General features: G+C 44.1%; 1 protein-coding gene across 7 annotated transcripts in view; it reads left to right on the forward strand.

The window, feature by feature from the left end:
- The window catches only part of CFAP20DC (CFAP20 domain containing), a 277,597-nt gene that overhangs the window by 199,278 nt on the left and 54,162 nt on the right, over positions 1–24,157 (forward strand). For 5 of the 7 annotated variants that reach the window (XM_045289987.1, XM_045289989.1, XM_045289988.1 and 2 more), the window contains 2 exons: positions 9,887–10,096; positions 21,618–21,679. In XM_045289987.1, the coding sequence (XP_045145922.1) occupies positions 9,887–10,096; positions 21,618–21,679 (272 nt within the window). The remainder of the gene's footprint in view (positions 1–9,886; positions 10,097–21,617; positions 21,680–24,157) is intronic. The other 2 variants (XR_006680044.1, XM_045289992.1) reach the window with 1 other exon arrangement.

The raw sequence follows: 24,157 nt of genomic DNA on the forward strand, positions 1-24,157 counted from the left end.
AATGTCCAACGTTCACATGCATATGAGGCGATGGAAAATACCGTGGCTTGAGTCAGGTACACCTTAGTCCTTAAAGTAACATTTGCTTTTCAGTACTCTAAAGAGGCATTGTGCAAGATTTACCTTTTGCTCTTGACTGCTGCATGCACGAGCATTTATTATGGATCCAAGCAAAATAAAATCCTGACAACGTCAGTCTTTTCTCCATTTATCATGATGTTACCTGTTGGTCCAGTTGTGAGAATTTTGGTCTTCTTCACATTAATTTGTGATCCATATTGAAAGCTGGAATCCTTGATTTCATCAGCAAGTGCTTCAAATCCTCTTCACTTTCGGCAAGCAAGACTTTGGCACATGCGTATCACAGGCAATTGATAGCCTTCCTTCAGTCCTGATGCCACATTCTTCTTCATAAAACTCAGCTTCTCTAGTGATTAGCTGATCATACCGATGGAATAGGTGTGGTGAGACGCTAAAACCTTGACGCAAACCTTTCCTGATTTTAAACCATGCAGTAGTCCCTTGTTCTGTTCGAGTAAAACTTCATCTTGATCCATGTACAAATTCCCCATAAACAAAATGAAATGTTCTGGGATTCCCATACTTCTCAAGGCTACTCTTAGATTTTTATGATCCACACAGTCAAATGGTAAGAAATGTGAACCCATATGCCTGGTATTGTAAAACCAAATCAAAAAATTAACACTTTTCAGGTCCAGGAAAATCCCACAAGTTAATCACAGAAGATGCTGTTCCATAAATAAGATGCTGCATGGCTCTGTGCTCATTACTGTCCATTTGTGGTTGGATTATTTCCTGTGCAAGCACCGTGTGCACCTTGGCAAGCTTCGCCACACTTTATCTCCCCACTTTACTCCCATCCCCCATTTCAAACCCCTCCCCTTCCTGCCAAGAGAGAGCTTGGTATCCTTGTGTGGCAGCTGAAGAATCAGGGAGGCTGTAATTTGCTCAGGTTTAGGTGCTGCAAGTGATTAATGTGTCCGACTGTCAAGCAAAAAGGCCGGAGGTTCCATTTCATCCAGAGGCCTCTCGGAAGAAAGGCCTGGTGATCTATTTCTGAAGAAAAAGCAGCCCTGGAAAACTATGGAGCGCCGTGCCATTCTGGCACGTAAGGGTCACCACGTGTCACAGTCACCTTAATAGCTGCCGGCAACTGGTATTAAGTGACAAAGCAGAGTATCAAACACAGGAGTTTGGGGCAACAAAGTCAGTGGACCTGCCACCTGCCACCATTCTGTGCTGCCACTATCCTTTAGAGAATGTTGAGGGGAGAAACAAACAAAAAAATTCTTCATCCAGCAGCCTGCCTTTGGTGACCACTTTTAAGAATTTTCACATGCAAAAGTATAGGCAGACAGTGTGGACAAGGTCAAGGTAGTGTGGCCATCACTGTAGTAAAGCCAAACTTTGACAGTTTTAAACAGTGTACACTTGCAGAGGTACCACTTCCCCACTCTAGGAAGGTTACTTAGTTTCCCGCTGCTATTTTCACTTGCAAGAAACAAGTCTCTCTTTAAATAATATTTCAAACTGCCCCTTCGTAAATGGCTGTCCTGGTGGCACAAAGGCTAAGTTCTCAGCTCTCACCCAAAGTGGTGGTTTGAACCCAACCCCCGGCTCCATGGGAGAAAGGCCTAGCAGTCTGATTCTGACGTTTACAGCCAAGAAAGTCCTGAGGGGACCGATCTACTCTTTCGGATGAGCTCACTGTGCATCCAATCAGCTCACAGGCATCCATCGGCAACAACAACAACAATAAATAGGCCTTGTGGACTGTACAAGGCCACAGGACCTGACAGGAGACATATCCTTGAAAAGAGCACAGATCTGTTGGATCAGATTGACTCGTTCCTCCCGGGCCACCGTTTATTGTTAATCCCAGCCTGTCCTTCCAAGTCGGCAGACGGGCTGGAACGTCACAAATGGCTTTTGGCGCACTTGAAAGTGAACAAGAAGAGCTCGGCTGTGTTTATCAGAGAACTGTTCCTGAAAATTAAGCTGACTGGAAAGACATAATATGTGGAAATATATTTTTACTTAGGGCATCGATTAAAAATGTATTAAGTACAAAATAGCCTGTCAACATAGAGATCTTTTGACAAAATTATTTTGTAACCTCGAAACAAGTGATGTGGAAAGTTTGGTCTTTACAAGGAGTGTGCCAAGACTGGATTTAATTACCAAGAAGGCCTCTGCCCGGGACAGTCTTAAGGGGCCAGTGTGTGTAGAGAATGAAGTATGCATTCAGTCGAGGGTTGTGGAGGGTCTCCGGAGTGCACTCGGAGATTTTTGAAGACAGGCTGGAAGCTACCATGTGCAGCCTGTATCACCTTCAACTCAGGTCTGTGGCCACTAACTTCTCTTAATTCCTACGGCTAGTGGGTCTGAGCCCCAAAGGAACCAGGCCACACACTCTGTCAACTATGAAATTGTAACAAGTGTGCATGAGTGCTAGTTAATGAAGAGAAGCTAACTTCCCACAACTCATATTTAAAATGCCCTTGTAAAAATTCAACACTGCAAATAGCAGTGGAGATGAGATTAATCTTCAATTTCAAATAGCAATTAAAATTAAATTTAGCATGGGAACATGGACCAAAAGGATTTATTTTGCTGCAATGTTGGGGTCCAAAAAAGGAAACTTCCAAACTTTCTAATCACGCCTTCAAAACTCAATAACAAACACAAATGTGCAACTACAGTGATGCTAACTGCCCAATTACATTTACAAAATGTTTGTTTCCTTTCCCTGAGACGTCCAGAGTGAACCCAGGAGCCCCTGCCCTGTTATTGTTGTTGTTACTGTTTATCAGAGAACACGCATCCTGGGCCTCGAGCTTGATGACTTTTGAGCATGTTTAGATCACATGCGAGAACAGCAGCAGCCTCCCAGAAGGCCCTTTGTGGCTCTCTTCCTGTCACTCTGCCCCAAGGGGAGCCGTTGCTCCCTGCAGCCCTATTCCTCTCCTTTCGTCGCTGTGCATTCCCTGGTGTGAGTGCACCACCAGTTTGGGGCCCTCTTTACTGTTGATGGGCACCTGGGGGTTTCCATGGGCATTGTAAAGGCTTCCTTGGTAGAATCTTAGACATTCCCTCCAATGAGGGCTGGAAAGGGGAAGCTTTTGCTCTTCCACCATTTAGATTAAAACGTTGGGATTCTCCTCCTTGTATTGGAAGTAGGATTATGGATTTCATTCCTGAAACACCCTGTGGATTGAATTGCGTGTCCCCGAAGAGGCACCGAGGCACCGGTACTCTAGTCCTCTATTTATGTGGGTGCATCCCACTGGGGAACACATTTTCTTTGTTATGTTCACTAGATCATGTTGGGAGGCATGGTTTTGAGACATAGAGGAGCACATGGGGACAGAAGAAAGCAAACAGGGAAGAACAGAGATCGGCTTTGTGAAGGGGATCATGAAAGAAGGGCAGCTGCAAGAGACAAGCGCTCAACCGGGCACACCTTCCCCGAGAGCGGCCCCACAAATGTGGACTTCCTGCCTCCTCAATTGTGAGGATATACGTTTCTGTTTGTTAAAGCCATCACTGGTGGAATCTCTCCTATGACACCGCCGTTGTTATTGCTCGATGCCATCTGGTCGACTATAACCCGGAACGACCCTGTGCACAACAAAAGGAAACGCTGCACGACCCGGTCCCCGCGTCCTCCTCACAATTGTTCTTATGTCTGAGCCCATTGCTGCAGCCACTGTGCCAGTGCTTCTCCTGGAGGGCCTTCCTCTTTTTCCTGCCCCTCCCCTTTACCAAGTATGACGCCTTCGCCAGGGTCTGGTCTTTCTGACAGTATGTCCCACGTACATAAGATGAAATCTGGCCATCCTTGCCTCCAACGAGCCCTCTGGATGCACTTCTTCCAAAACAGATTTGTCATTTCAGCAGTTCATGGTACTTGCAGTATTCTTCTCCGGCATCATAATTCAAATGCATCCATTCTCCAGCCTTCTGTATTCAGTGTCCACCTTACACATGCACATGAGGCGAAGGAAAGTACCATGCTTTGGGGCAGGCGCACCTTAGTCCTCACGGTAGCATCTTCTTTTCAACACTCTTGTGCAGCAGATTTACTTGATAACACCACTAAGGGAAAAAGTAATGCATGCTATGGCTTTCCAGTTCTTTCCTGGTTTTCTGTAGACGGATGTCATATGTTCAGCTTGCTCCATATTTTCTTGCCTGATAGTTAGACTATGCTTCCCAAGTCAGAATTGACAACCCAGCAGTGAGTTTGGTTTTCTGGACCACTTTCTTCCCACTGGAAGGTGGCCCTCTCCTGCAGGAAGCTTTGACTACAAGAGAATCTTCGTGATTTTCTGAAATACCTGACCATTTTGTAAATATCTCCTCACACATGTTGGCTTTGATGTTATAATCTGTTGTGACAGCCACCACTCAGTCACTTTATTGTAGCTGTTTTTGAGTCTTGGGGTAGCTTAAAAGAATATAGAAAGGAATGGAGTATTTGGTAAACCCTATGTTAAGAGTTTGGGCAACAAATTGTTTCTTTTGGCTGGGGTGCCAGGCCCTGTCCCGATCTAGGCTAATTCTAAAAGTGTTTCTCAGAAATTGTTTAGGCTTCTGAATGAAAATGTCCTCCTACTTTTCTCCCAGTTCAATTCCCAGCTGTTAGTATAGAAAAGAGGTTCTTAGTCTGATCCAATCCAACAGCCTTGACTCAGTCTTACTCTACCCTGTAAATTTAGCTTTGCAACCTACAGTTCCGTGGGCCTGGTTCTTACCAGAGCCTCACAAGATACTGTAGGCAAATGTTGGATTGATTAAATCACCCTATCCTAAAAGCCCAAGAAGAAAGATTCAGTACAGAATGTGAAGTTGAAATGGTGTTTTTTGTTTGTTCTCTCTTTTAGCTATCATTACCAATTCTCTTTCTTTAATTACTATCCAAACCTCTTTATGATTATTCATATTATGCCTCAACATTTGGTACTTATTTTAGAGTACTTTGTGTATAGCTCCTAATTGCCCTGCTAGATTGTAAGTCCCATGAAAAAAAAGGGCCACATCTTACTTGTCTTTGTGACCTCTCTGGCTTAGCATCTCCAGAAGATCTGTTGAAAGACAAATGAAAGGAAGCAGCTTGAATGGCTTAGTGAGCAAAAGATTTTGCCCAGGAATCTGAGGGCAGCTGCATGGTATAGCCTTGAACCCATTCCCTCGTTCTAAAAATAAATCTGATGGATGGCATCTCCCCTTTCTCCAACAAGGCGATTTGGAGGTGAAACTGGGTTGTACCTAACATTCTGAGCCTTTCAGAGATAGAATTCCGTAATTTAGTTAAATGGCATCTTGTGCTAGAGCCCACTTTTAATGGGAAGACTTTATTGCAAGTTTTCTGTAAAATAAATAGATAAATAAATGATTTTGCCTTTCTGGTGATTCTGGAATTGTTGTAGAAATCATAAATCAACAGTGTACCTGGGAGCTAAGTTAATTACCTCTCTCTGCCCCCAAGTTGTTCTTTTCATGACCCTGGGGAAAGTCACCACCTTTTCTTACATCGTTTCTGGCTTTTATCAGAATGTGGTTTGCCTCTGTATGAAATAGAACTATAGAAATTTCACATTTTAAACAAACTGCACCAACAGTGCCTAGTACATAATTGGGTCTTGGTAGTCATGGAATAAATCAGAGCATCCAACAAACCATGTCCACCTTCAGGGATATTCCAACCTGTTAGCCGGGCCTTTCCCCCAGCTTCCGCTTGGGAGGTAGAGCAGATTCATTCGTTAACATTGTCACCAAGTGTTCTCACCATCAAATGCTGCCGTAGATTTCTCGGAGACCTCTGGTTCTCCTGGGCGGTTTGCTGCACTACTTTGTCCAGGCATCCTCGTCACATCTCTGGACATCATCATGTCCTGTTGTGTAGCACGAGGGACCTGAGGCGTTTCCCCTCCTAAACTGTGTGATGCCGAAGGACAGAGTTGTGTCTTATCTTCCTTGTGTCGCCCCTTCCTCGTGTCGTACAGAATGGACAGGGTGCAGAGAAAAAGGAAGGAAAGAACGATAGGAGCAGGTGGTCTCCAAATGTGGAGCGATTCCCCCTAGAGATTGTATGCCAAAAATCTATTGGGATTCAGGAAGAAATTGTTCAAACTTCCAGTTCCATTGTGTTTGTTTTTATCTTGACTATCGTCATTTCATTTTTTGTGTCGGTTGCATACTAGAACACATGATATTAACATAGTTGTACTTGTGTTGTACTTAAAATTAAGCACATGCCGGAAGGCAAGTACTCAAACCTGGCTTGGGTCAGGCACACCTTACTCCTCAAAGTCACAGCCTTGCTTTCCAAACTTGGAAGAGGTCTTTGGGAGTAAGTACATGTACCCTGTGCAACGTGTCATTTGGTCTCTTGACTGCTGATTATTTAATTTAGTCCACTGAAAATCCTACATGATATATTCTATGATCTCCATTTTACCAATTGTACGCAATGGGGAAATTACTTAACCTCTCTGTGCCTCCGCCTGTTGCATAGAGTGGTAAATGATGGGACTGGAGCCCGGACTTCAGTCTGTCTGGCCTAACTCCTGCCCTATTCTCTTCTCTCTATTGCAGCACCTAAGTGCGTGGCGCCAGTGCAGCATATAGGCTGTGGCAATTCAGTCAAGGCAATGTTAGAAAAATTATGACTGTGCAAATGACATGTACTTTTTCCGAGTGTACAAAGATAATGACAAGCCAAACGGCATAGTAGATTAGGTCTTGGGCTACTGCCAGGTCAGCTGTTCAAAGCTATGAGGCTTTTTACTCCTATAAAGAGTTACAATCTCAGAAACCCACTATTCGACTGCAGGGACTATTCTACCCTGTCCTATAGGGTTGCTATGAGTTAGCATGGACTCAATAGCAATGTGCTTGATTTTTTGGTTATGACACGTTAGAAAAAGAAGAAGAATGTGTAGTCTCGTCTCTTGACAGAGAAACTAAAGTCAAGGACAGCCAGTCTCTTGTTTACAGACAGATGGCTCAAAGCCAAGCGGCTGGAGTTCTCACTTTCACATCTGATTACTAAAGGACATTTATTTTAAATGGAGGAATAATTCACACACCACAAAGTTCACCCTTTCAAAGTATCTAAGTTGATTGGCTTCAGTGTATCCACAAGTTTGTACAATCCCCACCACCATCTAATTTCAGAAGGTTTTTGCAGTTCCATTACCCCAAAAGGAGACCCTGAACTCATTCGCAGCTGCTCTGCACCAATCTGCTCCCCATCTCTGGATTGGCCTATTCTGGAATTTTCATATAAATGGAATCATAAAGCACATGGCCTTTTGTATCTGGCTTTCTTGCACTTAGCACAGGGGTGGGAACCCTTTTTCCTGCCACGGGCCTTTTGGGTACTTATAGCATCATTGGCGGCTGTGCTGGTCTAACAATCATGAACTCTCCCCTGGAACTGTCTCTCTGGTGAAGCAAGTGCTGTCAGATGGTGTCCGTGGTGCGTGGGCAGTCTCACCATGTCCTTACAGGGTCAAAATCCACTCGATGGCAGTGCGTTTGGTCTTGAGTGCTGAGTGGTCCTGAGTGCTGAGTAGTCCTGAGGGCTGGACATTCCCCACCCCACCCCCCACCCCCAGACTTTGCTTGATGTTCTGAAGGTTTATGCACGTTGCAGCAGGTGTCAGCATGCCATTTCTGTGTAAGGCTGCACCACATTCCAGTACGTGTACTAGCAGCCACAGAGAGGTCCAGGAAAAGCAGAACCAAAGTAGTGAAACCTTTCCTCGAAATGCCTCCTATCCATTCATCAGTTCTCAGTTCGGGGATGGTGTAAACAATGCTGCTATGAACATTCTTGGACATGTGGGGCATGTATTTTCGGGGGGGGGGGTCCATGGGGTGAAATAGCTGAGCCGTATGGTAACCCATTAGGCATAGTTTTTTGGGGAATTGCCATACCGTTTCCTGAAGCGACTCTACCATCTTCTGGTCTCACCAATAAACGTGTGAGCGTTCCAGCTTCTCCACAATCTAGCTCTTATTTGTGGCTATCTTTTATATCCTGATGGTGTCGCAGCCACCTGTAGGGCTGCAGTCCTCATGGTCAGCAATTCGAAACCACTAGCAGCTCTGGGCTTGCTACTCCCATAAATAGTTATACTCTCGGGAACCCACAGGGGTCACTATAAGTCAACAGTGACTTCATGGTAGGGAGTTTGCCTTTTGGTTTCTTTTTCTTTGTTGTTGTTTTTGTTTTTCTGAGGGGGGCGTATTTATATATCTATAGCCCTTGTGTGCTGTCATATCTCATTGTGATTTTGATTTGCATTTCTCTAATGATGTTGAGTATTTTTTCATGTGTTCATCCCCTTCCCTACCATTTCTTTTGAATTTAAGTGATACCTAGTTCCTTCATTTTCTGGATTATAAATTTTGTCCTCCTTACATACTCAGTGTGCCCCAGCACCCATCTCCAGGCACATGATATGCAGTACTCCCACGAGCTCCTCGCTAGGGATGGCATTGCCTGAGCTTCCACAGCAACTTTCCAGAAAATCTCCATGTCACTTGGGATGCCAACCTTTCCTAACCCCACATGGTGATGATAAGAATGCTTTTATTAAAGCTTTTCATGTCATAGGGACATGACTTTTTAACCAAAATTACATTTCCTTAACGTTTTACACCCTGTGAAGTAGAAAAGAAAACACATTCCCTGTCACAGCACTCTGCTGTGAGAACATTTTAACCATGTGGAAATGAGCATTTCTCTCATGTTTGTTTTTGGCCAGAAAGAAAGCCAAGGGGAGGTATTAGGAATTCCCTGTGCCAATTTCTGCTCTGTACATCGAAAGTATATTTGTATTAGCCTGTAAAGATGATGATTTGTAGTAGTGATCTTGAGAGAAGCATATGCCTGACATATTATTACATCCATAGCACAGTTCACATGGGTTACTGTAGCTGGGGGGCCTTCTGCCTTCCACACTTCCAGATCTCCCCTCTTCCTGTAAATTGAATGTATTTGGTCATGATATTCATGATGAAATCCATCAATTCCCTTAGTAAGCTGGAATTTTTTTATGGGAAGTATTTTTGGGTTTGTTTTTTAAGCTGCTTTGACTTCTTAGTTATGTAGTGAATGCACGCGTGTTGGTGGACTGCCTCCTAGACCCTAGCCATGGGAAATACAGTGGCTATAGATAGGTCTGATACCTGCCGGCGTAGAACTCACAGTCCGCCCATGAACATGGATTGCATGGGAGGATCACCATTCTGTGCTGACAGTGAACCCTTGAGGGTTCTGTGAGAGCTCGTACCCGTGCGGGGACCCAGCCTGAGGCTGTCAGGAAAGGCGTCCCTGCGGAAAGCCGCACACTGTGGAACACGAAGGATTGCCCAGGACTTTGCTGGAACACAGAGACTAGCATGGGCACAGGGACTAAAGCAGGCATGAGTGCATGTTTTTGAGGACTTTAAAGAAAGGCAAGGAGTAGGCTACAATGTACTAGGTGCATGTTGGGCTGCAATCCACCTGGTCGGCAGTTTGAAATCACCAGTACTTCCGTGGGAGAAAGACAGGGCTTTCTACTCCCATAAACAGTTACAGTCTCGGAAATCCACAGGGGAGAGGGGGCGTCGCTATGAGTCAGCAGTGACTTGTTGGTAATATGTTGGTTTGGGTTTTCCCTCCTTTGCTTTAATGCAGGGCAGAGTGGCTGGGGTCTGGAGGAGCAAGAACAACACGATGGGGTGGGCTGTCCTCTGAGGCATCTTAGGAATCCAAGGGTCTCTCAGCGGGGAGCCATGGGGGGGATTATGGTGGAGGCATGGTATCTATTGGTAACTCACTGTCCTTGTCTTCCCTCTTGGTCAGGATTACGACTGTAGGAACTATCAGCCCAACCCGATGAGTGAGTCTGAGCTGCAGATGCTGGCAAGCTTGCGGCGGCAGCAGGAGCAGGACGAAGACCTGGAGGAGGCTGGGGTCTCCCATGGCCTGAGTGCATCCCAGGTGGACAACTGCAACGTCAGCATAAGCACCAGCAGTGATGACACGGCCACCTGGAACTCCTGCCTGCCACCTGTGAGTGCCAGGCTTTGCATTTTCGGCATAATACCTTAGTGGGGAGGAAGTGCCTCGCTAAGGAAGCCCAACCTGCACTGGGAAAACCAGGGCCAGAAAGAGAACCAAACTCCAAAACACGCTGCCATCAAACCCGCTCCAACTCAGCGACCCTAGGGGACAGAGTAGACCTGCCGTGGGCTTCCGAGGCTGTAAATCTTACAGTGAGCAGAGAGCATCTATCTCCATAGAGCAGCTGGTGGTGAGATCAGCAGCCCAACGGTTAGCAGCCATAGTAACCAGCTATGCCACCAAGGCTCCCTCGAATGAGAGCTCATTGTTGTTGTTAGGTGTCACTGCATCAGTTCTAACCCAAAGCCACCCTGTGCACAGCAGAAGGCAGCACTGCTCAGTCCTGCACCCTCCTCACAATTGTTCCTGCCCTTGAGCCTATTGTTTCTGCCAGTGAAATGAGAACATGCCCCAGGAATCGTCAGAGCCCATCTGGAAATACCCTGTTTCGGAAGTGCGGACAGCAAATAGGAGGTAGCGCTGTCCTTTCTTAAATGGTTTTTCTGTCTTTGGTGTGGCGATATATAAATCCACCTATAGGAAAAAGATGAAGCTGGGTGTCTGAGCTATCCTCCACACAAAGCAGGGGCTCAGGGAACAACTGTAGATATAATAAGCATCGCTCAGATACCAGGACAGGGATAAGTCTTCCCTAGAAGTCATCGGGTGCTACTTGGCACCAGTCTGGGTTTCCAGGCCGTGATCGGTGCTGTGGATACTTCAGAGACGTCTGTTCCCCACGTTTACACAGTGAGAGCACTTTGAGAACCTGGCAGAGAAGCTAGAGCAGCTCTTAGTCTTCACGTGTTTCAGGTGAAGAAGTGGAAATGTGGGACCAAGTTTCCATGCCTGGTCAAATCTGAACCCAGTTTCTTAACTCAGGCCCTTAACTCAGACTGTCCTCAAGAACCATATCATTTCAAAGCACAAACAGCCCAGTATATAGTCCAGGGAGTCCCATAATGAAGAATCATCTTTATAGTAATGGTGCTTATAACTATCATTGCTTAAGGATTAGAGTCATTTTAAGACTTCCATAGGCTCAGGGAATGTTTCCTCAAAAGACCACATGCAGTGTCACAGCAAATAGATATTAAAATACACTTTCAAAAAAAAAAAATACACTTTCATCCAATAATAACTAAAGCTTTTTTACGATACAGTTTACTAAACAGGAAAGGTTCCTACAGTTGCACTCCTTTACTCACGTTTATATATAACCATATGAAGGTTGAATTACTATGCACATGACAATAGCCAGGTTATTTTTTAGGTATTTAAACATATATTAATTTTGCTTTTGCAATTCTCTCTTTGTATCTTCCTGCCCATTTTGTCCCAAGCCTATAATATCTGTGTAGGTCTTAGCAACCTCTCAGGCATCTAGTGCTTCCCAGGGGTTATCTAATTACTTCTCGCTGACATCCTATGTGGTAAACACTATTAGAACCCCCAGCTCCCAGGTAACAAACCTGACTCTTTAGTAGCACCAAGTCTGAGCTCCTAACACCACCATATGTGGCTTCTTGATAGGTGACTGAATTGTTGAATGAGTGCTCTGTGTATCTGATGGAAAGTGGCATATCTGTGCTCTGTAGACAGCTTACAAGACTTCAGGGAAAAGGAGGAATTCAAATTATCTCTAAGGAGATGGGAAGATGGGACCAAAAAAAAAATGTTAACTCTTCTTTTGTCTTCTTAATCTTCCTCTTTTCCTCCTCACCACCTCTTACTCATTCCCCAGTCTTCTCTTACGTTCATTGAGCTCTTCTTATTTCACAAAACTATCAAGCATGCCTGGGACCTGAAGCAGCAGGGGTGCCAGCAACTATCCATCTACTCAGCCAAAAACCTCCCATGGTTCTAGTTACTCTAGGCGTCCTTGTACCCAGACCTGAGAACACAAGAGCCAGGGCAGATTTTTACCCATGCAATTTGCAACCGAATCAAGATGATGCCTTTCCTATAAACTGTTTCTCAGCCATCATTTAAACCTTAAGTAAGGAAGAGAACAGCGGCCTCCTGATCGAGCTCATTCTGTCACGAAGTAGCTCGGAGACCAACATTACAAAGGGCAAGCTGAGGAATGATTATTTATAGACTGAAAAGGCTGAACTCTTGGTTGCCCTGGATACCGGGTACTCATCACTGTCCTGCTCTGGCAAAGACTGAATCTCCTGCATGCCAACAATTCCCCTCTCAACGTGTATGGCCAAAAATAACACTACTGGTTATGAGCTTAATGATGCCTCCATTTGGCCAAATGAGAGATTGAAAACAGCCTGTTATTTAGACAGAGAAAATATTGAAGAAGTTACCTTTGTATTCATACATTTAGTATTGCATCAAATTCATTCTATTCCAAAATTGGAACTATCACCAAATGGAAAATTGCATTCCCTAATGAACTCTGCATTGTGTGTAAACTTAGAGAGTTTAAATGGAGCCATTGTGAGCACTGTGGCGATCGCTCTGAGAGCTCATGGCTTTCTCATTAGACATTGTATGAGGGACAGAAAAAGAAGAAATAAGAGAGCTAGTCATTTTGTTTATCACGATGCTATTTTGAAAATCAATTACATATTGTCTTCATGCATTCACCATCCTCTGAGAATGGAAGGGTGTTTGTAGATCATTATTTTAATATTAATACCCCTCCCTCCCACTCCCCAACACAGAAAAGGAAAGGAATCCTTGTTTAACACAATGGTGACAAGAAAGGAGGACATAAACCTGAGATTTTCTAGGGTATTCAAAATAATTACGAAGCGTCTAGCATTATCAGTCATTCCGTATTCCGAGAATACAACAGGCAGGTGAACTCAGCAGCAGCATCAAGTCCAACCGCTCCTTCCACACGGCCAGTTCTCTTTCCGCTCGCCATACTTTTCTTGATAGACCACTCATTGTTCATTCCATAGTGACACTATTCCAGTTCAAGAGCTCAAGGCCGCTCTTGAATTTTGGATTCTAATGGGGATCATCTCAGCCCACCCCCTCCTCAAACGCAGCATAGCTGAGCATGTCCTTCCTCCTACCTTACCACCCTCCACCCTGGATGTCAGGGACTGGAGCCACCATCCGCAGCTCGGTGCCTCCCATCCGAGCAGCTGATGGTTAGGAGCATACACTCCAAAGCCCAATGGCCAAGGTTCAAGTTGAAATCATGACTTTAAAAAGTACTTGGCACTGTGTCTGAGACATCCTAAGCATCTAATAATTACTGTTTTAATTATTTGCATTAGCAGTCTTTCTAAAGCCCATATCCAATGTTGTCTCTTTCCTGATTTAAATCCTTCAGTGACACACCACTGTCTTTCGAGTTTAGTCTACAAGTCCCTTTGTGATATGAAACCTGACCCCCATCTACCCTCATGGCTCACTTCCTTCCCTGCTCCTCGCCCCCCTCTCCCTCGCCTTTCACTCTGTGCTTTAGTTCAGTTGTAATTCCCTCAGTGCACTGTGCACATATCCTTGTACTGAATGATCCCTCCAGACCTGTCTCTGAAGTCTCTCTAGCCACCTCCCTAGGACTCCTTGTGAAGGACATACTTTTCTTTTGGCCACTAGAGCTAGGAGGGTCTCCATAACTCTCATCACATGAGTGACCCAGTTTGCTTGTCTCTCTCCCATTATTTCATTCCACATATATCTTATTTGAGTTATGCACTATGCTGTGGACTTGTTGGGTGGTAAGGATACAAATAAGGAACTGCCCAGCCTTGAGATGCTCCCAATTTCAGAGAGAAGCAGGATGTAAGCAGCCATTCGAACTCAGGGTAGTAAAGGATCATAGAATAAAGAGTTTTGAGGACACCAGAAATTCATTCTTCCTACTCTTTTCCACCAGAAACCCCCTCCACTGGAGGGGAAAAAACAACTAGCAATCCACTTCTGTAAAAAGCACAGGCTAGAAAGCCCGAGGAAGAAGTTCTCCTCGGTACTTCCATGGGTTCGCTGTGAATTGGAATTGATTCAACATCGTGCAACTGCATTACAATTGTTTTCCAGGATTTTTTGCATAGAAGTCAATAGTTAATCGAGAATTTAAGAATGAGTGCAAGTTCACCAGTAGACAAGAGGGAGAAAGGAATTCCAAGTTTGAAAGGGAGAAGAAATTAGTTGGGAAGACAAGGGAATTCGGGAGTGGAGATAACTTCCCACAGTGCTTCTGTTTATCCATCAGCTTGAACAAGACTCTAAATCAGTGGTTCTCAACCTTCCTAATGCCATGATCCTTTAATACGGTTCCTCATGTTGTGGTGAGCCCCAACCATAACATTATTTTCCTTGCTACTTCATCACTGTAATTTTGCTACTGTTATGAATCAGGTGTCCCCTGTGAAAGGGGTCACAACCCACAGGTTGGGAACCACTGCTCTAAATGAATGCCTGCTTCTGTCTCACCATCACTACCTGCCCCCTGCCCCCTCCACCCAAGAGATGCACAGTTGTTCATTGCCATCAAGTCGCCTGCACCCCATAGCAGCCTTATGTCGAACAGAAGAGAACCCTGCCAGTCCTGAGCCCTAGTCATGATCCGTGCTGTAGTGTACGCATCTCCTTCCTGGTTTCCTCGTTTTCGCTGACCCGCGACCTTTCCTAGTAATTGGTCTTTCCTGTTGACACATCCAAAGTAAGCAAGGAATTTCTCACCCTCCTAACTTCTAAGGAGCATTCCGGTTGTACCGTAAAACGACTACACCAGAGCTGCACTTGATGATTGCCTCTCATAGGATGAGCCATCCCGTTCATCCTAGATCATGCCCTTGCTCCAGAACTTTCCTCCCTGGAATGGTCTTCCATCTCCCTTCTGTACCTAGAACAGCCCTACTCGTGTCCTAAAGACACCACTCAAATATCATGGTCTACATGAAATCCTCCCCAACCCCCGACCTACCCAGAACAGAATTAGTTCTTCTCTAGGTCCCCTGATGGTCAGTGAGTCTTCCTGTAGCCTTGACCACATCAAACCATGAGTTCTGTTACTCTCACCCCAATTTGTTGGAGAGCTGTTTGGGGGCAGGACCATGCCCCCCACTTCTATAGTCCTTCCAGGCTGAGCTCAGAACCTGGCCGGGGGGGTCAGCACTCAAGCACAGTTGGCTGTTAGCCACGGAATCAATCGATAATAATTTCACATTCCTTTTTAGCATAAAATAAGGTAATTTTAGTCAAAATTCCAAAAGAAACATCAAAGGTAGTTTGCTAAAGTCTCACGTGCATGAGGCAGGTAGCAGTTCATATGCCTTATTTGATGGTGATGGTTCTGTGCCATTGGGTCTGTTCCTGCCCATTTTGACCCTGTGTGCCAACAGAAGCAAACACCGCCCACCCGGGGTATTAGATAGAGCACAAAGGAAAAGATCTTCCCCAGGCAGCATCTCAAGGCCCATGGTCAGAAAAGGAGACCTGTGCGGGTCCCACTCAGTTTAGCCTCTTTAGAGTCTGAAACCAGCAAGCTCACGCAGAGTACAACACCCGTCTTTAGCAAAATCTATTGTTGTCTACCACAAGCTTGGAGTCCTCGGCTTTCCTCCGTGCCTTCACAGTTCACAGTAACATGTACTGTTTAGATATAATAAATTAGTCATTTAGAAGTGTAATTAAATGTAACCATATTTCCCATAGCAAATTGGCTTTTGTAGGCATCTCCTGCTAAATAAATCAAGCCCACTGAGAAATCCATTGGCCTCTGACAGACACATTTTTCAAAGTTTCTAACTTAGAACCAAATTCAATTAAAACAATACTTTACAACTTCTGTGGAAAGCAGGCTACAAGTAATCATTGGAGGATTCCGTTTGGGTGAGGGATTTTGATAGACAACCGCATGAGAGCATGTCGTGCGCGTGCGCGCGCGTGTTTTCTAAGGAACAGAACAACTATTTCATGGGCACCACTTCATGCAGCACCCAAGAGACTCGGAGCCCCAGGTTCAGCCATCTCCTGGGCTCACCCCGCTCTGTCCTTCATGGCCAGATCACCCACACACTGGTGATTGGGCCTTCCTTAGCCTGGCATTGCATGATCCAATGAGTGCGTGGACTGCCCGCGCCTGCTGTCCGGCAGAATGCGCCCACACTCACTCCAACGCGGTTCCCCTGAGGTTATGCTCCTCAAAGGATTATTTGAACGGATCAGAGATGATTTTTTTCCCCCCACTTTTGAGGCCTACTGAGGGCTGTAAGGATGGGCAGGGGTTCCGTGCAGCTGGGTTTGATGTGTGCCTCACTATAGGAATCCAGACACACACACACACCACAACACTCAGAGCTTAGAAAAACACTTAGCATTTCAATATACCTCGGTTCCGCCTCTCACCTAGATTCTCATGTGTGTGCTACCCAGTGCGCAAAAAACGCCCAGAGCATCGTTCCTTTCCATTAGGAACGCCGGTAACCCAGTCTCCCACACCTAAGGCTCTCAGCTTGCAAAGGAGAGCTCGTCCCTTGTGTCCATCAACGTAGGCCCGTTGCAGAGCATAATATTTGGAAGTGAAAAACGAGGCCCAATGCAAATGCACTTAATACAAATTATAAGCATATGGTGAGGTTCCCAGACAAGTTATTTATGGTCTTGATTAACCTTGCACCATTATTGCCATTTTCGTAGGTTTTATACAACAACATAAAAATATTATCTTTACCTTTTAACATGGGAGGATTATCTTAACCCCGCGTTCTTTTATTTAGCCTTCACTTCTCTCCCTCACCCGCGGATTTCTAGCAGCCTGAAAGGCAAAGCTGCCTCTGCTCCGTGGTCGTTGATTTTAGTGTTCTTTTCCCAGCAGGAAAGTGTAACAACAGCGCCACCAAAAGGCCAAGTTCCCTCTCTTTCAGCACCCTCTCCGTTTTTGCTCAACAGCCTTCCAGGGCTCTCTGCGCCCACAATTCCTGGCTGCTGTGGGTTCAATAGGTGATGGGTTGCCGTCTTAGGCTCTTTATGGTTCATAGGTCTTTTTCTGTATCTTTTTTCCCCTGATCCACCAATTCATTAACTTCTCAGTTCTGTTTCGGCGTACTGAGGGATTTCTATGTTTTGTTTTGTTGTTTTAAATCCTCTGGAACGGGAAAGGTAAGTAAATGGCTGATTGCACAAAGCTGCAGCTAAATCACGTGAGCAGATGCTCCCATACGACTAGAAATGACATGCAAGCACGGAGGCAGCGGTGTCATATCCAGGCAGCCAGGAGAAAAGACTGCAACGTCCCAGGTGCGCTGTGTCTAGTGGCTCTGAAAGTCGCCCCATGAAATAAACCTTCCTTGTTCTCAGAGAACCAACTAGGATACCCACGTTTGCCCTTATTTAGAAATGTGACAAGATGCCTTCTTTTTATCAATTCAGTGCATTTCAGGATTATTATTGTTAATGATTGCCATAAAACTGAACTGACTTTGTCACATTTGTTATCCAACACGCAGGTATTCTCCATTCTAGGCCAGTGGTTAGATTAGAGGGTGAACTGTGGAATTAGCTGGCCTGGGTTCAAAAGCTGGTCTGGCTGGCTTTTCCTGTCTGACATGACCTTGGGCTCACACCCACAACCTGAATTCTCCCTTCTGTTCAGTGGTGTTGTTAATCCTGTCTATTTCATAGGATTGCTGTGAGGATCAAATGAGATGCTATCTGTAAAGGACTTAGCACAGAGTGAGTGCTCAATACATATCAGCTCCTGCTGTTGCTGTCATTGTCAGAGTTACTTGTAGAGCAAAAAGCCATCCCGTCCTACCTCTCCTCAGGGAATTCTCTAAATGTAATTGAAACCCAAAATCTGGAGGCATATTTTGTTTGTTTGTTTGCTTGTGCTTTCTCAGAATGTTACCTGCCTAGAAATAGGTTTGCTGCCGTGTCTCTCTAGATGCCTATCTGTCTGTGCTTGGGGACATCTGGCTTCAGACAGCTGGTCACATGAGCCCCTCTGTGTTCAGAGAGCTTTCAGAGCCATGAGGCACATGCTCATTCATTCTGATTGGGGCTGAGCAAAACATAAAGGCCTTGGCCACGTGAAAGCTCTGCCCTTTCAAAGCATCAAAGCAAAGTTCTGGAAGCTGAAATGTCCTGAAGGAGCTTTTTAGCTGCAGTATTGCCCTAACCCCTTCCTGTCCCCAAGTCTGACTATGAAATTGGACAATATCTACAGAGATAGGGAGCTGGGTGCCATCCACTTTTGCCTGGTTCCCACGCACAAGCAAAACTTGCCTCCATTATCAACCGGTACCGGTATCTCTTTACACTTACAAGTCAGAAGAGTTTGTCTCAAGGTGCTATTGTTACATTTATTTTGGTTATTACATGTCGCATTTTAAATCACCTTCTAAAATACAAATTAGTGTTCAAAAATAAAAATTAAGCCAAGGATCCAGGTATTCAAACCAAGATCTATTACCCACCAATTATTTTAAATAAAATTTTCAGTCCATCTTTAAATCGATATCAGCAGTCTTTCATACCTGGGAAAGTTTCCATTCATTTTTCCTGCTAACATTTAAAAAGAGTATAATATGAGTATTTTATTGATTGTTTAATATTTTATGTTTTCATTAATGTTTTCATTCTTTGCATCATTGAATCTGCTTTATAAAAGCACAATCAAAAAAAAATTTGAAAGCTACCAGCCTGTGTCATCTGACTAAGTGACATTCTGAGTCACAAACAAAATAGGAGAAGTCTGTATAGCCTTTCTTGGGGGCGTGGTGGTATTGTGGTTATGCATGCCAACCACGAGGACAGCAGTTTGAAACCACCAGCTGCTCTGTGGGAGAAAGATGAGGCTCTCTGCGCTTGTAAAGAGTTTCAGTCTCGGAAACCCTCAGGGGCACTTACTTCTACCCTGTCTTATCGGCCTGCCATTGAGCCACTATCGATTCAGTCAGAGTAAGTTGTTTGTTTGTTTGCTTGCTTTTACAGCCTTTCTGTTGTCCAAGGGATATAGAATGTCATTTGGGATAAATAGACCTACATGGGTATAAATAGTATTAATGGTATAATATTAGCAAAATGGAAATTTAGCCAAACATCAGGACTGTGAGGCTTTGAGCATTATGGGAATGCCTCTGAAAGTAAACAGGCGGAGGCCTGAGCACAGCCGAAATACTAGAGGAGTGCCAATGAATTTATTATCGGGAGTATTTCTGCACCAGTGTGAGTTGATCGAGAGAACCCGTGAGGTCCTTTGCTTGCTAATTTCTTCTTTGCCATGAAATAATAAAGCCTAAATCATAGAACTAAATTTCACTTGCAAATTGCTGAAAGTTTTATTTCTCTAGTGAGATCAAATATGTCTTATGACATGTTTTTCCTTCCACTGTTCTCCCAGCTGTTGTTTCTTATTACTGAAATGGTGATGCATTGATATTGGTTCAATTACCGAAGTATCTGAGTGCATTGAAATTCATGGTGCATCACAGGTAGTCAAGCTAAGTGACTGTGATTATCAGACGGGATGTTTGATTTAAATTAAAGGAACACTTCCAAGAGATTATTTATAGAGGAAGACAGTTTACTCTGAAGAATTCCCATCACTCACATCATTAATATTTTAGGTCTCATTAACTAAGGAATATGGGAGAAATAAAGGAATATATATGTCTGATATAACACAGGCAGGAACGCTATGCTGCTTCCCTCGGTTAGGGTCTCTACCATGGGGCCACAAAATGTGGAAGAATGCCTAGACACCAACCTCACTGGGTAAGAAAGGAGCTGAGCTCCTTGGAATACAATTCTGAAATCGACATCAAATTCCAACTTGTACTAAATAGAATTCAAGATGAGAGTCTTAGAAATGGTTTTTGTATTAGGATTATATGGTTGTTAACTACACACAAAAACAAAAACAAGCTATTATTCTAGAAACGACTCTGTATCGGCTATACCGAAATGTTTTCCCTTCATAGAGCAAAGGAAACCTTATCCTTTCCACTGGAGACAGTGGTTTAGGTGACGGTTATAGTTGCTTTGTGATCTGTGCTTTGACATGGGCAGACACGTCAAGGTTTCTTGTCAGGGGGTAAAATTGAGAGCTTACCTTCTTTTAGGTATTGGTAGCACCCTTTTCAGTTTATTGATTAATGCTTGAGCTCTCATTATATCATTGCGGGGAATGACCATACTGACCTCAGATTTTTATGTGTAGTTCTTAATGAGAAGAGAAGTTACAAATTTACTATCATTGATACATGAATCTGTTTTCTGATATCTCTGGGCCTCCCGAATATTATTGATGCTTTCTATGCAGCACTAGTTCCACGAAATGCCATGTTTGTTTTTCCTTATCCGAGAATCTCCGCCAATGCTAACAGCATAGAAATCCCCCAGGGAAAAGGATTCCAGCATATGAGCTTTAATTACATCACAGATGCTGTTGCCAGTCCAGTGACTGGCCATTAAAGTAACTCGGGTAGTCTCACATACCCTGCCTTATTTGCTGGGTCTTCCAAAGAGCCTTTGTTCTGTCATCCAAACCCAGGTCTAGTTACAATTCTTGTGAACTGCTTCTCAGGAAAATGTTACAGGAATGAGAAATTGTATCAGGGCTTCAACCCAGTTCTTCCTGGCTCTGGCCAGTGAAAGTCAGCCAGAATGGACCCAAGTTTGTAAAATGGGGGTGAAATGAAAAAATTACAGGTGGATGATCTGGTAAAACCGTGTCGTGTTTTGTTTGGCCTTAGGTGAGAATCTCAATCTCCCTCTTAGCAAACAAAAGCAGTGTGCACATCACATAGCAACCACTTCTCTTGACAAGAAGACTCCAAAATAATAGGGCTTGGCCTCTTTAAATGTGTGTTGCTCTCCGTGGTCCCGCTAATAATGTCTCCCACATGAGGCTTCTGAAGGGGTCGCCACCTCTCTTCCAAGTCACCCATGCCAGAGCTGTGACTTACCGTTTTTCCTGTTCAGACTATCATTCTACTTCACCCACATTTGCATCTGTACTGATTTCGCTTCGTTGCTCATGATTGAAATGACTTGAAGCCCCAGTCTGTATGACAGGATATCTCAGAGTACTGTGCTATGATAAGCCCTCTGCCAGGGAGTTGGTTAAGAACAACCCTTTAAGACAGTAGAACTGGCCTACAGGGCTTCCAAAACTATAATATTTTACAGAAGCAGACTGCCTCATCTTTCTCCCATAGAGCATTTGGTAGGCTTGAACCACCTACCTTTAAGTTAACAGCCAAGCACTGTAACTACTGTGCCACCAACACTCCTTTTGTGCTGCATGAGACCAAAGCTAAACCAAACCCTTTGTCATCAAGTTGATTCCAAATCATAGCAATTCTACAGAGGGTTTCAGAGGGTGTAAATATTGACGGGAGCAGATAGCCTCATCTTTCTCCCATGTGACCACTGGTGGGTTTGAACTGCCGACCTTGGTGTTAGCAGCCCAGAGCTTACCTGACAGCACCATCAGGGCTCCTTATGTGCTGCATTAGTACCTCACAGATGTTTTCATTGTCTTCTACAGCCTGTCAACCAAGGCCGTCACTATCAGAAAGAAATGAATCCACCTTCACCTTCTAACCCCCGGTAAGAACCATTAATAATCTAAATGGTTTCTAAATTATAGGTTTATTTTTTAATACATAATTTTATTGGGGGTTCTTACATATTTTATAACAAACCATATCTGAGTTATCTCAAGCGGACATGTACAATTATTGGCATCAACAATTTCTAAAGAATCTTTCTTCTTCAGCCCTTTGATATCGGCTCCTCTTTTTTCTCCTCCCTCCCCCATCTTGTCACCCCTGTGAAACCCTTACTATATTATGTATATTATTATCTATACACATCTTATATCCCTTCACCTACTATCCTGGTGTTGTTCTGCCATCATTGCTATCCATTCCCCCTTCCCCTTCCTTCCTTTCCCTTTCCCTATCCTCCTGGAATCATTACTCCCATTACTGTTTCTGAGGGGGTTTGTCTTTCCTGAATTCCGTATATTGGAAGTTCTTCTCTATGCCACTGTCTATACACCCCACACTAGCAGGAATTGTGAAATTGGACCGAGATCATAATAGTGGGGGAGGAAGGATTAAAGAACTAGAGTGTTGTGTATTTTGTCGGTGCTAAACTGTCCCCTGGATGCATTTTTTCCTCTGTGCAGGGACGTCTAATTATCCATGGATGGGCTCTGGATCTGTAGCTTGACCCCTCTCCAGCACCTCAGTGAGGTTGTTTATTTTTGAACTTCTGATGCCTGTTCCCATCGACACCTCTTGATCACACAGACTGGTGTGCTTCTTCCCATACGGGCTTTGTTGCTTACCTGCTAAATGGCTGCTTGTTTGGCTTCAAGCTTTTAAGACCCCAGATACTATGTCTTTTAATAGTCGAGCACCATCTGCTTTCTTCACCACATTTGTTTATGCACCCAGTTTGTCTTCAGTGATCGTGTTGGGGCGGTGGGCATCACCCAATGCCACATTATGATAACAAAGTGTTCTTGTGTTAAGTAGAGGCCCAGAGTCCATCCATTATCTCAGTGTATTTCCATCTAAATATATGTACATAGGCCAATGCCCCTATTGTTATGCACTAATATATTTACTTATGTACACCTCTATGTTTATACCTCTAGTAATAGTTTTTTATTCCTAGTTCTTTTCACTGTTTCCTTTTACCTTGTTGTCCCACTATCATGTTCACCCCTCATTTGCCTCTCATTAATTCCTCCAGCTAGATTATGGCTGTGCTACCACTACCAGAATTTCTACTCCCCCTCTCTTGAGTGTTTTTTTTTTTTAATTGCATGGGCTTGTTCCCTAAAACTTCTCAAGTGCTACCAAAAGTTTTTGGTTTTCCTTTGAAGTCTTAGTTCAGTCTGTGGGTCAGATGTTGTTGCAGACATGACTTTACTTGCTGTGTAGTCAGTCCCAGTGGGTGAGGGCACTGTGTGTGGGACAGAGCTGTGTTACGCAGCGTTTGCAAGGCTGTGACCACTCAGAAGCGGATCACCAGGCCTGTCTTACCTAGAGTCTCTGGAGGGTGTGAAAGGTCAATCTTTAGCAATCGAGCGCTTAATCCTTTGCCCAACCCAAAAACTCCTAATTAACAGGCTAATCTTGTTTAAAGGATAATCTGAATCATAGAGAGCCTGTAAGACAGAATAGAATGGTCCCACCCCATTTCCAAAACTGGATCTTCACAGAAGCAGACTACCACATTCTGCTTCTAGGTAATGTCCAGTAGATTAGAAGCACCAACCTTTGGTTAGTTCTGAGCACTTAAGCAGAGCTCCTTCATTAACAAGCTACCTGGGTTTTTTTGTTTTGGTTTGGTTTTTGGCCATAACCTTTTATTTTGGAATATTTTCTCCATATAAACATAATTCATTGGTTTTTTTTCTATTAGTAAGTCATTAGCAATGAAAATAATTGCTCTAATAAATTAATTTGCTTAACTTCTTCATAAAGGCTTCATTCATTCTTTTTTTGTTGTTTTTGTTTGTTTGTTTGTTTTTAATCATTTTATTGGGGGCTTGTGCAATTCTTATCACAACCCATACATACATCCATTTTGTCGATTACATTTGTAAATTTGTTGCCATTATCATTCTCAAAACATTCCCTTTCCACTTGAGCCCTTGGTATCAGCTCCTCATTTTCCCCCTCCCTCCCTGCTCCCCTTCCCTCATGAGCCCTTGATAATTTATAAATTGTTATTATTTTATCATATCTTACACTGTCCGACGTCTCCCTTTTCCCACTTTTCTGTTGTCTGTCCCCCAAGGAGGAGGTTATATGTAGATCCTTGTAATCGGTTCCCCCTTTCCAACACACCCTCCCAGTATTGCCACTCTCACCGCTGGTCCTGAAGGGATCATTCGCCCTGGAATCCCTGTGTTTCCAGTTCCTATCTGTCCCAGTGTACATCCTCTGGTCTAGCCATATTTGTAAGTAGAATCGGGGTCATGATAGTGGGCAGGGCTGGGGGGGGGTAGCATTTAAGAACTAGAGGAAAATTGTACGTTTCATTGTTGCTACACTGCACCCTGACTGG

The sequence above is a fragment of the Echinops telfairi genome, unplaced genomic scaffold, assembly GCF_000313985.2.
Source record: "Echinops telfairi isolate 266 unplaced genomic scaffold, ASM31398v2 ScPeMD7_31;HRSCAF=116, whole genome shotgun sequence".
Taxonomy (NCBI): Eukaryota; Metazoa; Chordata; class Mammalia; order Afrosoricida; family Tenrecidae; genus Echinops; species Echinops telfairi.